Here is a 15,699-nt window from a genome sequence, read left to right on the forward strand (position 1 = left end):
ACAGTGTAGGGGAGAGGGTGACATAAAGGTGTCTGAGTGACTTGGCTGGTGCTTCCTGCTCTGCTTCTTTTGCTGATTAGCTGTTGAAAATGACTTGTTCCTGAAACACCCATTATGGCCTGAGAACTACAGGTACAGGATGACTGGTTTTATGCAAAGTATTACAATTATTTCTGGAGAACTCTGTAAAGGTTAACTTTCTAAAAACTTGGAAATAACAAGCAAGTTCCAAAGAACTGAAAAAATACATCAGCAGTAAAGATCTTGAGAAGTCAGCACCAGTTATTTTAGTTTTATGCTCAGTGAATCTTTTAAAAAGTATCAAGTTGTTAGATACAAGTGTTTCTCATAGGGATAATCTGTTACTGTGTATAGCTCTGCAAGGTGCTGTAACACTGCACCATATCACTCTGACTGAAAAGAACTGTGGGGTAGCACATTAAATGCTTTAGAAATTGGCTCATTAATGGATTCTGAAAAACAAAAGTGAAATAATTGTCTAAGGAGACCTCCCTGCATGTGTCCTGTGCTGAGTTTTAATACTTGGCAGCAGCAGCAACATTAACACCCAGAGGATATAGAAATTAAGAACACTGAAATTAAATTCAAAACACTGGGGAAGCTGTGTACTCTGTAGGCACTGACTTGGAAAAGAAACTGAGGGCTGTGGGCACTTTTCTGTCCAAGAGGCTGCTGCCAGGCTGGCCAGGAGATGATCTACCAGAAGGAGGTAATACATCCATGTTACAGAAACAGTGTGAGATACCTACTTGTTCTTTTCTTCCTCAGGATGTAGTGTCCACGCTTCAGAATGCAGTTACATGTTAACAAAGAGGGAAATAGTTCAGATAATACACAGAAATCATTTAATGTCAGGATAATCTGCCTTGCACTGAGAAACTCAGAAGTTACTATCTCGCTTGTACTGAAAAAATACATTTTGTGTGAGACTTGTGAGACTCTTTGATCAGTGTGCTGCAGGGAGTCTGAACATTTCAGAGGAGTCTGCTACAATTCCTCAGGGTGCCACAAAAAGTCTTGTGGGGTACTAGTGTGCCATTGCCAGCATGGGTAATGTCTGTGCTGTAATACCTGCACCTAGATCCCTTGCTCCTGGGAGCTGTGTAACTGGCATTTCTCAAGGCTCCAAACCAGCATATGGGCAGAGGAAAGGTTGCTCTCAAAATAATCTAATAGCACATCCGAAGCTACTGTCTTGTTTCTCTTGTCTGCAGGACAATAAGGTCAATGGTGTGACCTGCTGTACTCGGATGCTGGGCTGCACTTACTTGCATCCTTGGATCCTGCCCAAACCACATGTCAATTCGATTCCACTGACTGTACAAGATGAGCTGCTACTTCTAGGGAACAAAGCTCTCTGGGAACACCTTTCTTATGCAGAGGCCATCTCAGCTGTGCGGCACCTACACGACCCACTAGCTGCTGCAAAGAAACTCTGCACTTTAGCCCAAAGCTATGGTTGCCAAGACAATGTAGGTGCAATGGTGGTGTGTCTGAACATCAGTGAGGACAACTGCACATGTGAGATGCATGGCCTGACTCTGACAGGTCCTGGGGGATTTAGTTCCACCACCACCAAGCCAGCAACACCTTCATCTAGCAGTGGAATTGCTTCTGAGTTTGGCAGTGAACTGTCTGCTTCTGAAGTCAGCAGTGAGGTGGGTTCTACTGCTTCAGATGAACACAGTGCTGTTGGTCTTGATGGCAGTTTGCTACCACGACAAGAGCGACGTTGCAGCCTACATCCTGTGCCCCCCTTGAGCATCTTTCAGCGCCAACCTTCCAGTGCCACCTTCTCTAGCAACCAGTCTGACAACGGTCTGGATAGTGATGATGAGCAGCCTGTGGAAGGTGTGATGACAAATGGCAGTAAAGTGGAGGTAGCAGTGGACATCCACTGCTGTAAAGGAAAGGGCCTGGAGTTTGAATGTCTTGCTGCAGAGTACAACTCCCCTGCTCCGAGGCCAGAGGATGAATCTGGGCTCATCCTCATCATTCGGAGACAGAACAGCGTAAACAGCAACACTGTGCAGAGAGGGGTCAAAGAAAAGTGTGAACTGCAAAAATCTCTTTCCACATGCTGTCTTTATGGAAAGAAGCTTTCCAATGGCTCCATAGTGCCCTTGGAGGAGAGCCTCAATCTCATCGAAGTAGCCACAGAGGCACCCAAGAAGAAGACTGGCTATTTTGCTGCTCCATCCCAGATGGAGCCAGAAGATCAATTTGTGGTGCCACCTGATCTGGAAGAGGAAGTGAAGGAACAAATGAAGCAGCACCAGGAGAATGGAGCAGATCAGGAGCCAAAAGAGGAACATGCAGCACCCCTGCCAGAGGAATTTGACACAGCTTTGTAACCCTACGATTACCACTCCCACGTTGTCTGTCCCAGGAAGCTCTGTCTCATAAGGGCTGTCTTGCCCTCCAAGCAGACCTGGGATCTGCAAGGAGTACAGGCACCTGCTGCTTCCTTAATGGAGTCGAGGAAGAATCAGGAGTGCCAAGGTCTGGGCTGTCCACTTTTCACTGCAGAGTCTCAGTTGTTCTATGAGCACTCAGACCAGCAGCTGAGCTCTGTGATAGGGACTGTCTGTAACTCCTTAAACCCTGAGGTTCTGCCAGCTCTGCAGGAAAGGGTCTGGTGTACATGTGTGTGGGGTGAGGAGGCTGCTGAGGGGGAAATGTTCAGTGTTAAGAGTCCTATGAATATTTCTAATGCAGTGTCCCGCCCTCCCCCCCAACACCTGACTTTGTTATTCCTTGAAAGAATACAGACAGTTGCAATGAAGCTGACCTAAGAATGATTTCCTACATTAACTGCAAGCACTTTTATTGATTGCACTTAAGCTATTCTTCTCCCCTTCAGCCCAGCACTTTATTATTTAGGGTTAGGGGAGAAAGCACTCCACAGCAAGTATGCTGGGGGCTTTTTCCAATGGATATTGTTAGGGCAGTTAGGACTCAGGGTACCAGTGTTCTGATGAGCACTGGTGTAGGAAGAGTGAGGGTTATGATGGGATCATCCTGTGCAGAATGAGAAAATACATAGCTGAGTGATAAGCAGGTGCCAACTGATGCATTTCATATGGAGCATAGAAAAGATCAGCTCTGGACTGGTTGATTCAGGTAATGTGTAGAGCTACTGCTTCTCGCTGCAGAGCACAGACCCAATTCATCAGCAACCTGGCCACCTCCATCATGGATGCTTCAGAGTAGTGGCTTCCTCTATCCAGAAGACATGGGATAAGCCCAGGAGCTCGTGCTTGTCTCAGTGCCCAGTCAGGGGAGCCAAGCTGGAAGTAGTGCTGTGCTGCTCCAGGCATGGCAAGCAGTGGAGCTGCCCTGCTGCACCCAGTGCTCTGTTCCACCAACACAAACGTCTGCACTGGCAACTACAGCGTCTTTGCTTGCCTCTGAAAACAGGAGTCATATTCCAAATTCACAGCAACCAGCATTTCATGGTACATGCCCAATCTGGCCACAAACAAGGTGAAAGCATACTTGATCCTCCTTAGTTTTCAGAACTAAAAAAGCTAAAATAGAACTTTTCATCTTAGTAACATCTATATCAGAGCTGAAAAAGATGTTTAAAACAGCCCCACTAATGGCAAACAGGCCAGTCTGCACTCAGATATGTTGTATTTCCAGTAGGATTTTTGGTGCAGGGTGTAAGTTGGCTGCCTGTGTTGTCACCTTTGTAAGGGTTCTGGAGACCACTGCCCCTGTAACATGCAGATCTGTCTTCCTTGCTGACAGAGCTGGACAGCAGCTGCCCCGGTCATGTCAGTGGTGCAATAATCCTGACTGTAATGTGGGCTAGTGCCTTTTCTTCTTTGTTAATTATATTTATGAAGAAAACTTAGGAGTTTCTTCTGGAGAGATCTGAGGGGCTTGAGTTGTCTATTTTTGGATCAAATTCAGGCCTTGGTCAGAAGGAAATACTGTGCAGACTACTTGTGGGATTCTGTCAATGTCAATATAGATCTTTTGACAAAATCTAATGGAGTTTTACTCAAAATTTCAAAGCACCTTGAATTTCTTCTTACTGGGAAAAAAAGTATTTTTGCCATGCATGAGGAGCAGCATTTAAGGATATCCTTTGTGCTGGTTGCAATGTAATCACGAAACAACCCAACTTTTTCTAAAGTTTAAACTCACACAGTTTTTGGTTGTTTAAATGCCTGTTTCATTTGGAACTGGAGATTGAAGCTAATTATTAGAATCACAGAAACAACAGCATTTGAATCCCTTAGGCAGAGAAACAACAGCAGAAAAGATTCAAATGCTAAACTCCAGATTTCTTTCATGTTCTCATCATATAAATGCAGAAAAGACTCATCCCAGTGTATTTGACTGCAACTTTTGATTCCGTCACTGGCGATAACTTTGCCAAATACCTGTGCCTAGCCCAACACCTTCTGATAACTGAAAGGGCTGCAGAGCAGCCTCTGTCCACAATGGGACTGATGCAGGAACCCTTCTTTCTGAGTAAGACTGTGACAAACTTTGCACTCTGAGAGTGGCGAATGTTAATGCAAATCAGGTCTCTATTTCTTGCACTGATGTGGAAAGTCCAGTGTGTCCTTGCCAGTCTGAACCAGTAGCATTGTGTGGAGAGTTGCCACAAGGAGTTAGTAATGAATGGCTCTACCTAGCTCAGTGTTGAAGGACTAAGGAAAACAGCTCTGCAATGGAGCGTGCAGATTTCTGAACTGCTCCTCTTCATGGTATTGGCAGAATGGAACACAAGGAATTCCTACTTTTTCTCCAGTGCTGTTTCTGGTTTTGAAGCAGAAAGGGAGTTTAATAGAGCCAGCTCCTATTTTCTATGGGTATACATTGTCATGGAAGATGTGGCTTGTTATCTTCCTTACACTCTAGGTAGAGTCTACAGATTTCTCTACTTAAGCTGGTATTATGAACTGTTTGTCTCACTCTGGGCAGCACAGCCTGAGTTGACTTTACCTGTTCCAAATAATCTTCCTCTATTTGGCTAAGATGAGCATTGGTGTCCTCAAGCAGCTTCTGCATATCTTCTGTGTGCTTCTTCCGAAGATTAAGCTTTTCCTTTTCCACTTCAGCCACGGCATTTGTGAAGCTTTTTTCCACTCATCCAAAATCCTTTTCAAGCATTAAAAATAGTGCCTGTTTACCACAAAAAGTGCTTCTTTTTCCTAGGCCAGTTTTAGGTGTCAGCAAAGACACTGACATCATTTTTTCATGCAAATGTCTTGGATTTTCTAACACAAGATTCCAGCTCTTGAGACGTGCTTCAAGGCCACTGTCATCCAAAAAAATGGGTGTTTTCTGACATTGGTCAGACAGGGGTGTGGCTGGGTTATCTTCATCTTTCTTCAGTAATTCTGGCTCTGCTGATGAGCTCCCTCACCGAGAAAGGTACTCTGAAAAGGTACTGACCTGTCTGCCCTGTCCTGTCCAGAAAGGCTTCTGCAAAAGGAACCCATAAAGGTTATCTTCAGTCATGGGTAGTTGGAGCCCAGGTGTCCAAGTTGCCCCCAGCACCAGGAACAGGCCCAATGAAGGCAGCATCACAGGCTGTTCATACCAGACCAGAATCCTCAGTTAGATGGGAGGATAAAATCCTGTTCCAAGGAGGAGAGCAAGTATTTCTCTCTCTCAGGGACAGGCTGCTGTGAAGTCTGAAATCCTTCCCCCAGTACACAGGACCTTCAGCCACACCTATGGCCTCGGACCTGCAGAGCTTCTGCACTCCTTCCAGATGGTGATGGCTTTCGTGTCCCTTGCCAAAGGCCTTCTTCAGGCAATAGGATCACCTCTTTGGTTTTGTGCAATCGTTGTCTGCTGTTCTATTGCTATCTGAAGACTCAACCGTCTTTTTCCTCTTTTTTCACATTTTAAAATGTTGCCTTTTTTTAAACTTGACTCATATGACCCAATGCATGTTAAAGAAATATTGCAGTGCACCAATTGTTTATTAAATTACCTTTTTCATGTTTTTGTTTGTTTGTTTTTAAAAAGGAGAGTATTTTCTGTATCCCTGTATACTCTAGCATGCACCTATGACAATCCCTGTTTTTATTGTGTGTGGAGTAGGTTGTCCAATGAATGCACCTTCAGCACTGTGGCCTATGTTTGTATTGCTTTGGAGAGGTAAATAATGTCAGATTGCTGGAAAACACTAGCCCATTGATTCTTTATTCAGATGTATAGAGCAGTTCAGGAAGGAAGAATATTTTTGCATCAAATTTTTGGCTGACTTAGCAATAAAGATTTTTACTTTCATCTAACAGTTTATTCTGATTCTGTTACTGTGCTGGAGGGAATTGGTGCCATATCACAGTCAAAGGTAGCTGTGTCTAGCAGCAGCTGTGCTGCAGGTTCTCCTTCACTAAGCTCTCTTGGCTACTTCACTCATCAGCCTTCCATACAAAAGCTACTTGCAGAACACTGTGAGGGTGGAATTCATAATACCAATTATTAAGGTAGCTTTCTGTTGCCTTCTAGAGGAATCCTGCCCTATGAACTTGCTCTAAATAGCACTGTACAGCTCTCTAGAAGTAGCTGCAGCAAGGGGACATACTGAAATCTTAATAGGAATAGGACCACAGTGGGCTGTCCACATAAATCCCTGTGCTGAGACACTTGATGCATCTAGCTACTAAGAGGCAGGAGAAATCAAACAAACCCCAGAGCACCTGGCGTGTTCCTATTTGGCATCTGTTTTATTTTCCTGTCTCTAGTTCCAACAACATTCCATGGTTTTGGTAATAGTGAGGATTTAGTCATTGGTGCCAGTGAAAGTAGAGATATGTCCAAGGCAAAGCATGTTTCTGGTGTGTTTAGTTTATTTAATATGGGCAGAACTCATCTGTAAGACCGTAGTCATTCCATTCTCCTATGAACAATACACATAGTGGGCACTGCTCTGAAGTGACATTTCATTTTGAGGCACAACTTGGTGATTCTAGTGCTACTTTCTCAGTTAAATTTCATATAAAAGTCTTTCTAAGAAAAAATATGAGTAGCATCTCATTTCCCCAACTTGAACATTAAAAATGTATTTTGAAAACAATATACTTGTACGTTAAACCACTGATCTCTTAAAGCTTTTGTCTGATTATCCCAACTCAGGGCATCTTTTTAAGCAAAACTGTTGTATACAAGTTATATAAAAGACCATTTCATACAAAAATGAGCCCTCTCCAGGAGTTTAAAATGGCATTGTGTCACAAGTTATACCGAGTGTATGCATCATTTTGCAAGGTAGTTTTAGGATTTTTTGATGGCCTTAAAAATGCCACGTTCATACTGCACTGTTAATTCCAAGAGACCTACAAGGAAGCAATATTTAGCTGCCACAACCATGGGCGTCAACCCCTTGTTTTTAAAAGCTCTGTTGTCAGTGAAGTCATGTGCCTTTTGTAATGACAGTTTTGGCTACACAAAGCTGTTCAGCAGCAGAAGGATGTAAAGGCAGGACTCGTAGCAAGACCTCACTGGAGGAGAACAGGACGCCCAACAGTGGGATGGAAGGGCTGCCTGTGAGGCAGGAGACAAGTCACTGGATTAGCTTTGAGTTGTTAATAATTCAATAATGCAAACTCAAGTTAGGAACAGCCTGACTACCATATTTAGAGCTACACCCACTTGGTGTGTGTTCTGCTGCAGCATTAGGGCTGCACTGCCTAGAAGCAAGGAAAGCATACTGCTTCATCTAAGGAGACTGGCAAAAATCATGACCATTACCAGAGTGGAGAAATCATTTGAAAGCTCTTATAATTGTACTGGCTTCTGTTTCTGTTGGCAAACTGCCCTGTACCCTCTGACAGCCAGGACTGCACTGAACAGGTATGCCACAGTGGCCAAGCAGCCTAAAAGGCCAACAGCAACCTCTGCCCCGTGCAGGCTGCAGCTGAAGCCCTGATAGCCTTTGCTTTGATAAAGCTGCTCTCTTTCTTTGCACACTGATGAATTATAAACTCCCACCATAGAATGGAAGAAATAGTACAGAGCAGGCACTGTGCCAACTGCAATCGCTATGTCCAGGGCACATTCAATTAGCAGCCATGCTGGGAAATGCCATGGTACCTGCAGAACACCAACCAAAATAAGAATACAAGGGAAGACCAGGAGACACCCTCCCACGGCCATCGCTGCCCTTGCAATGGGCAGCTTCAGGAGGTAGAAACGCTGGTCAAGCTGCTGGGCTCGCTCCCCGTCCGCTCCGCTGAAGCCGCTGTAGGCCCCGCCGTAGTGGTAGTAGTAGATGCCCCCCAGGGCGGGGAGGCCGGTGTATCCTCCCGCCGAGCCGCCGGACACGGAGCTGCAGACGAGGACCAGCACGGCGAGCAGCACCTCCACCATCTGGCAGCAGGCTGCAGGGGAGGCCAAGGTGGGTCGGCGGCCGCGGCGGAGCGCCCGGGAGGCCGGCAGGGAGCCGGGCCGGGCGCTCCGCTCGGCGGGACGGTGGGGGCGGCTCCCGCCCGCCGCGCTCACCCCGGCCCGTGCGCAGGTACCGGCAGCGGCGGCGCTCCAGCGGCTCCTCCGGCGCTGTTCCGGCCACGGCGCTGAGGGGAGATGAGAGCGGCGATGGCAGCGACCCGCCCAGGCCCCTCCCGGCCACCGGCCTGTCCAGCCTCGGCCCGGCCTCCCCGGCCCCTCGCGGCCGCCCGCCCGCTTCCCCCTCACCGTCCGCCCGCCACGGCGCGCCCCCTCCGCCCGGCCCCGGGGCAGCCCCGCTCGGCCATGGCCCGGCGCGGCCCCGCTCGGCCGGCACTGGGGACGGGCGGCGGGGACGGGCCGGGCCGCCCGCCTCGGGGTAGTGCCGGCGCTGTGACCTCCGTCCTGGCCGCCCGGTGCTCGCCTCAGTCCTGCCGAGGGTGGTGGAAGCTCCGGCCCGGCCCTGCCCCGCCTGAGGGTGCTCGGCTCCGCGGCGCAGGGGCGCGGCCCTGCAGCACCTGCGCACGGTTCACCTGCTGCTCGCAGGTGTGCCCGCTCCCCTTCGCTCGCACGGGCACTGTCCCCGCAGTCCCTTGCGGCGACAACATCCCATGGTTTCCCACCTGCCACAGAACATGTGCTTGTTAGTACCCATTGGAAACTGATTAAATTTCACTAACAAAAGATGCACAGTTTTACAAGTTCCACTTTCTCCTGTGCTGTGAGTTTTGGTGAAAGTGTTCTTCATTCAGTTTGCCTGCCACCTTCTGCCTCTGTAGACTTCAGTCTTGCCACTCTGTTCCCTTATGAAACCCCAGTCCCAGTCTTCTTTGTCTCTCCTGGCACAGCAGTGTCACCATTCCCTGCGTTGGACCTGCTGCCCTTCTCTGGACTTGCCCTAACTCCTCTAAACCCATCCTGTGATACAGTGACTGCATCTTCATCCAGCACTCAGGACATGAGCGCACCAGGGGGTTACATCACAGCAGAACAAATGCCTCTGCCTTGTCCTGGCAATGCACAGCATTTTGTTGTTTCTCCAGCTGCCCCAGCACGGAGCCTGTGTCTCCAGGTACAGTCATGAACACCTTGGGATCTGTCCTGCAGTGCAACTTCAGGTTCCAGTTCAGAACTCAGCAGAACACATTCAGGTAATTTTCTTTAGATACAGTACCTTATAATTATCCATACAGAACCAAACAGACCTCTTTGTGTCTGTTTGCTGGAGGCCACTTCAGACAGTATGATGTGGCCTTTTAATTGGCAATATTGTCCTGCTGCCAATCTGTCTTCCCATTCCAACAGGCTTCTGAGTGCAGCACCCTCACCTGCCAGCAGTGGAGGTGGTGAATTACTCCTTTGATTACTGTGGTGGCTGGAGTGAAGGCAAGTGTCCAGGATCTCACCCATGCACAAGTGTCAGCATTGCTCAGGGCTGGTAAGGGCAGATCTGATTCAGGAAAGAGAGAAAAGTAAACAGCAGGACTATTTGAAAACACAAAGATAAGCACAGAAAACTCCACATGCAGAGCAAATGTTTTTATTCAAGAATTTGACCAAACACTGCCTATAAAAGCTCTAGCATTGCAAAGAAATAATTTTGTTGCATTTAGGAAAACAGATATTTTCAGGGAAACAGTTACACCATAAGGTCTCAGACATACTGCCTGAATGTGTGCCCTGAGAGGTCCAAATTTGCCACAAAGATGCAGACATACATTTCTCCCATCTGTAAGACTGGTGGCAACAGTAAGATTGTTTCACTCTTCTGTCCTTGCAGGAGCAACAGCAACAATCCTATAGACTAATACGGTGAGAAGCCTATAGACTGCGGTACTTCTGCACCTCAACACTACAGGAAAACATTCTCTTGATTACAGAAAGGAATGGAGATCTGAAAAGTCACCTTAAAATTTACTTAAAACAACCCTTGTTTCAACCCCCAGTTCAGACAGAGGGGACAGGAGTTGTGTGCTAAGTTAGGAAATGGGGAAACCACAGGGAGCTTAGGACGAGGTCTCTGGAGATAGTGCAGATGCTCAGCACTGAGGCTGTTGCACACCCCTTTTCATCTGCATATTTTGCATCACTCATGTTCATGTGCCAGAACCTAGACCTCCTTGCTGCCACGCACAGAATAAGTCTAAAAGCTTTTAACAGCCCTTTGTAAACTTTTAGGATCATGCACACTGCCATTGGGCTTAGTAGAGCTTTTAACTGACATGAAAGGGACATGAACTAAGCTGAATAATCATAAGTCACAAGAAGGGATGAAATACGTATTTCTTATGCTGAATGTTGCTGCTGGTCATCCAACAACCTGAGCTGAAGCTTTCTTTGGATTTGTGTTGTGCTGAAACTACTTGTTCAAAGACAGAGCTGGGAGTTACCCCTCTGTTGATTTGGAGATATGTTCAGTGTTTTACTGTAGTGTTTGCTGCTAAGAGGTGAGGTACAAACTTCAAGGTACTGTAGAACTGAGACAATCTTATTCCACTTTTGTTGCTATAATGAGAAATCATAAAAAAATGCTTTGTGTCACTTCGCTCCTACTCAAAGTACCACAGCTGAACTTGGTCAGTATCATCTTCTGGGTTCCTATTCTTACTGTAACAAATAGCAGTCAGCAGAAGAGAGCAATAGGAAGCCAAGGATACAAATATTAACGTTCACCACTGTTTTGGCTTGTCTTTTATTTATTTATTTTTAATTTTTGGCTCTTTTGTTTCTGATGTCATTGCTGCTCTAAGAGAGAGAAGGGGCTGGCCTGACTTGCCATGGACCAGGAGCTCTGACCTGGTTCAATGCCCTCCCTGGGAACTTGGAGAGTAAAGTAGAAGGAGCAAGTCATGAACTGCCTCGTATTTCTCCACTGTGAGAAACTGGGAACTGCAGCACAATCGCTGCTGAACACCACAACCAGATTTATTGACTGTCCCACATAAATAAATAATTGTAGGGACAATGAGTGCAGCATGATGACGATACAGCAATACTGCAGAAAAGAACTGCAGGTTATTGTTAATGACAAACTGAACTGAAGTCCACAATGTCATCCTGTTGCGAAAAAAACTAACATTGCTAGGGTGTATGAACAGGAATGTCACGTGTAGGACACATGAAAAAATTCTTCTGCCCTCCCCTTCAGTGCTGGTTTGGCCTCCAGTCTTGTACACTGTGTTTCCAGAGGCCAGTGGATCAGCTGGAGGGGATCCAGAGGAAAGCAAAAGAAAGCTCTAGAAATACAGCCTAGGAGGAGAAGATTGGTCACAGTGATCTCATTTGAAATAGCAGGTATCTGTTAACAACTTGCAAGCTTGTTAATAGAGAGGTGTCTAAACAACTTGCAAACTTGTAAAAAGCTGCTGTAGAGCAGGGAAATATTTTGTTCTCTCTATCTGCTGTTGGCATGGTCAGGAAAGAGTGAGCTTAGCCTGAAGCAAGTGGAATGTCTTTCAGGCACAATAAAGGCAAAATTTCTCCTGCACACACCAACTCAACCACTTTGTAAAGAGATGAGCAGTTGTTGCAGGAACAGATAGTCAGGCAAGTGGTGGGTTTCCATCACTGGGGCTCAAATTCAGTCATGCGAGGGGCTCACCCGTCTGTGTTCTTGAGAGAAGGAGGTGCTGGTGCTGCCCATGCCACTCACTGTGAGCTCACAGTGTCATTTCACCCCACAAAGCCACTGTGCCCCTTTTTACCCCACCCCCACCGGCTGGTCACTGTCCCTGTGGCTCCAAGGCCATTGGGGCACAGCTGCCACAACACATCATGCAACAGCTCAAGTCTCTGAAGTCATAACTCAGACACAGGATATGCATTTACCTGGATAATGTTTACCTGGATGTGAACAAGCACAAGTGTGGACAAGGTGTTTCTCTTCACTGTGCCTGTACCCAGGAACCAATAACACTCATACTTTGTGGAACATTCCTCTCAGCATCCGTAACAATCTTGCAAATCTCTCATTGTGGTTGTCAGGCCCCTGGCTCACTGGTGCTTCCAGCTCCCCAAGAAGCTGGAGTGCACTCTGTATCTTTCACATGCCTGCAATGGACTCAGTGCCCAGGCTGAGTGAGGAAGGGCCCCCACAGCTGCTGGACTCTGTCCTCTCCCCAGGCCACAGTGATCAGTGTCTGCCTTGCCCAGCACAGCTGCTACCATGTTGCTGCAGTGCATTTTAAGGTGCTAGTGTTGTGGGAGGTCATGAAAGCATTTGTTGTTTACATTCCCTAGTTTTCCTGACAGAGGGAAATTGCAAATAGTAGGAGATGGTGCTCATGAAGTCAGGTGTATCAATGAAGCTGTTTCCAGTCTGCCCAGGGCTTGCAGAGGAGAGCTCTACCAGCTTAGGCAGGTCCCTGTTCTTGCTGCAATGCCCTGCATTTGTGTATGGTGGGAGCCACCTTGTTCCCCCTCCCAAAGAAGTGCAGAGATTAGACAGCTCCCAGACTCCATTGGTCTGCTTTCCAAAGCCCAGCTCACATGGGTGGCAAGAGCATCCTGCATATCACTTACTACACACAGAGTACTTTTCCAGAATGAGCCATCTCTACTAGATTGTGCAATTTCAATGTCTTTCGGATTTTTATTTCTGAGATCAAATCAAAATTGATCCTAAATACAGGCAGATAGATAAACTGTAGCTACTGTATATTTTTAGTCATTCTGTTGTTGGCTTTGAGCCACTCTGTGTGGCTTGTGCCATCTTTCTGGCTCCTAAACACACTGTTTGCACAGCTTTTCAGAACCTAGCTGAGGTTTTTTTGAGCTGATTTTCTGCTCTGATTATGCAAAGAGGTAACAGTTGCTGTTACAGGTGCTTAATTCCATTTCAGCAATTAAGATTGCTGGAGGCACAACCATCACCATGGTTTATCAGAGACTCATGCAGATACATGTAGGTTTGGCACAGCAGCGCTGCTCACACTGCCAGACAGCTTTAACTATGAGTATGTGCATTTTAAGAGTGCCTGCATGACCTGACCTGTAAGAGACAAGGTTTGCCCCTTGCATTTCAGAAAACCTGCTGCAGTGTTATAAAGATGCTGTCAGAATCAATAAACAGCCACAACATTCATGAGAGACATGGAGGCTTTATTGCTGTTTGCTCAACAATAATTTGACCAAAAAAAAAAAAAAAAGAAAATCGTATATTTGATTATTAAAAGCTGATTCAAGTAGAAATGCAGAGACCAAACACGGATTAGGTTACACATAAATCCTGAACCAGTTTGGACTGTACCAGTGTCTGAAAGGAGCAGATATAAATTACTGGAAATAAAAGCAAAATATGAGGGGGTAACTATTAAAGTAATTTGTTACTGACCCCAGTGGATTTTTATGCAGAGTACCAGTTTGCAGTCTGTTCCTGCAGTAGTGCATCCTGAATGAGTGCATGGGCAAAACTCTACTGGTGCATGACCTACATGCAGTCTGGCACAGACAGGTTTGTCAGTGCAGCAATGCTCGAGCCTCTGTTCCCCTGAAGCCCCTTGTCAGTCCTGCTTTGGAACTGTGGCTGGGCCTGGAAGAGGGAACTCCTTGCTCTTGCTGGCTTGGTCTCTGTCCACAGAAATGGGACTCAGGGCAGTCCTAGTACCAGAGCAAGGCAGTACCATAAAAAACAATGAAGCCATCATTAGTTTCTCCTTCCACTGGGAAAAGACAAAAATCAATTGCTCAAGCTACACAAGAAAGAGGGAGTTGAAGAGGTAAGCAACAAGATACCTGTGGGGGTGAGCTGCTGAGACAGGGGAGCAAACCACAAAGGGGAGGGTAGTCAGGGCTAGTGGGGTGCAGAGGGTGTGACAGTCAAGATAGCCAGCAGCCTTGCTGGCAGAAATCATCCTGTGTCTGCCTCTGTGTGGCTGCCTCTTTAACTGCACCATACAAGGATGGCTTGGCCATTTCCAGAATACAAAGTGCTGGGTTGTGTGTTCATGCTTTGGTCCTGGGAGGGCCTGCGCACAACAAGACAGGGGGAGGGCTGCAGACCCCATGTGAGAGCACCTGGAGAAGGACTGGAGTCATGTAGAGAGAGGAGAAAGGCACTTCCAGTAACAGTGGGAGAAACCCACTGATGCAATTGTACACTGCCCCTCAAGCCGCTTTTGGCCACGTTCTCAACCTTATGTAACTGGGTCTGCCTGTGTCTCCTGAGCCACATTTTTTCCCTCTCTTGGCAGCAGGCTTCCACTGTGCCCTCCCCTGAACCCCACTGCTGTGTGCAGTATGACAGGTAGAGCTCCAGTTGCGTCAGTTTGGGGGTTGTTGACAGGTGGAACATGCAGCATTGTCCTTGAGGCAGCCCAATGCCATGTTTAACCCTGCCAGGGCTGCAGCATGGCAAGAGGTGGGGTCAGCTGCAAGAAGTCAGAAAATAACCCGTAGGTGCTTGGAGAGGGTCTGCATGAATTTCTGAAGGTTGTTTATGTCACGTTTCAGTCAAAAGAAGAGAGAAACTCTGCAGCCCTCAGCAGAAGACAGTCCAAGCAGCTTCAATACATGACGTTTCTCTGTGAAGGGTTTTTGAAAGGTGCTATTCCTTGTCCAAAGGCCTTGTGAGTGAATCCCATGGGAGGCCTGCCCTCCAGTCTGGGGCTAGGGACCCTGGCTGGGCCTGCTGGCTGCACCCCACCACCTCCCAGCCTGCATCCAGCCCTGAATCCCTGTCCCCCTTTGTGGCCTCAGCAGCGCCCATTGCAGCACTCTGGTCAATGGCAGGTCATGGCTCTGCAGTAGTGTCATCCCAGCCCTGGCACTGAGGGAAGGGGCCAGTGCTTTGCACCCGGGGAGGTGAAGCCTTACTGCTGGTGGTGTAGTGAGCATGGGTCGAGTGCAAGTGGTCCTTCCTCCTCCCACTCAGGTGCAGATGGAAAAAAATCACTCAGGAAAAAAATCACACTGAGTGCTGGCCTCTTCAGTGAAGGCATCAGCAGTCTGTTTACCCAAAGATTGGCTCTTGTCCCTGAGCAGCTCTTCAGACTCTGGTCATTTGCTGCCACAGCAATAAGGCAAGACTTAGAGCAGTCCTTGGAAGACAGGGAGGGTGCAGATGCTCCTCATTAATCCCAGACCTGCAGAAATCAAGAGACAGGAAGGCATAGGTTCACATCACTGAGCAGAATAGACCCTTCTGGGAATGGTGTAATCTGTGCTTTGCAGTACCGTCAGAGAGGGAAGAATTGCATAATTTCTGCTGGTTGCCAGAATTATGAGTTTGCTTGGGTCTTGCAGCAACCAAAAAAAGGGAAA

The 15,699-nt window shown here is 47.2% G+C and overlaps 2 protein-coding genes across 2 annotated transcripts in view; one reads left to right on the plus strand and one right to left on the minus strand.

Annotated features, from left to right (window-relative positions):
- The window catches only part of PHLPP2 (PH domain and leucine rich repeat protein phosphatase 2), a 33,507-nt gene extending 28,746 nt beyond the window's left edge, over positions 1-4,761 (plus strand). The window contains exon 19 of the mRNA XM_032701596.1: positions 1,236-4,761. Within this exon, the coding sequence (XP_032557487.1) occupies positions 1,236-2,375 (1,140 nt within the window). The 3' untranslated portion in view covers positions 2,376-4,761. The remainder of the gene's footprint in view (positions 1-1,235) is intronic.
- A 2,268-nt stretch (positions 4,762-7,029) lies between these two features.
- Positions 7,030-8,747, minus strand: MARVELD3 (MARVEL domain containing 3). Its single transcript, XM_032701535.1, is given in 3 exon segments — positions 7,030-8,454; positions 8,456-8,567; positions 8,689-8,747. Coding segments are annotated over 3 exon segments (852 nt in total). The 3' UTR covers positions 7,030-7,773.
- Positions 8,748-15,699: the final 6,952 nt, after the last annotated feature.

The sequence above is a fragment of the Chiroxiphia lanceolata genome, chromosome 13 (genome assembly GCF_009829145.1).
Source record: "Chiroxiphia lanceolata isolate bChiLan1 chromosome 13, bChiLan1.pri, whole genome shotgun sequence".
Lineage (NCBI taxonomy): Eukaryota > Metazoa > Chordata > Aves > Passeriformes > Pipridae > Chiroxiphia > Chiroxiphia lanceolata.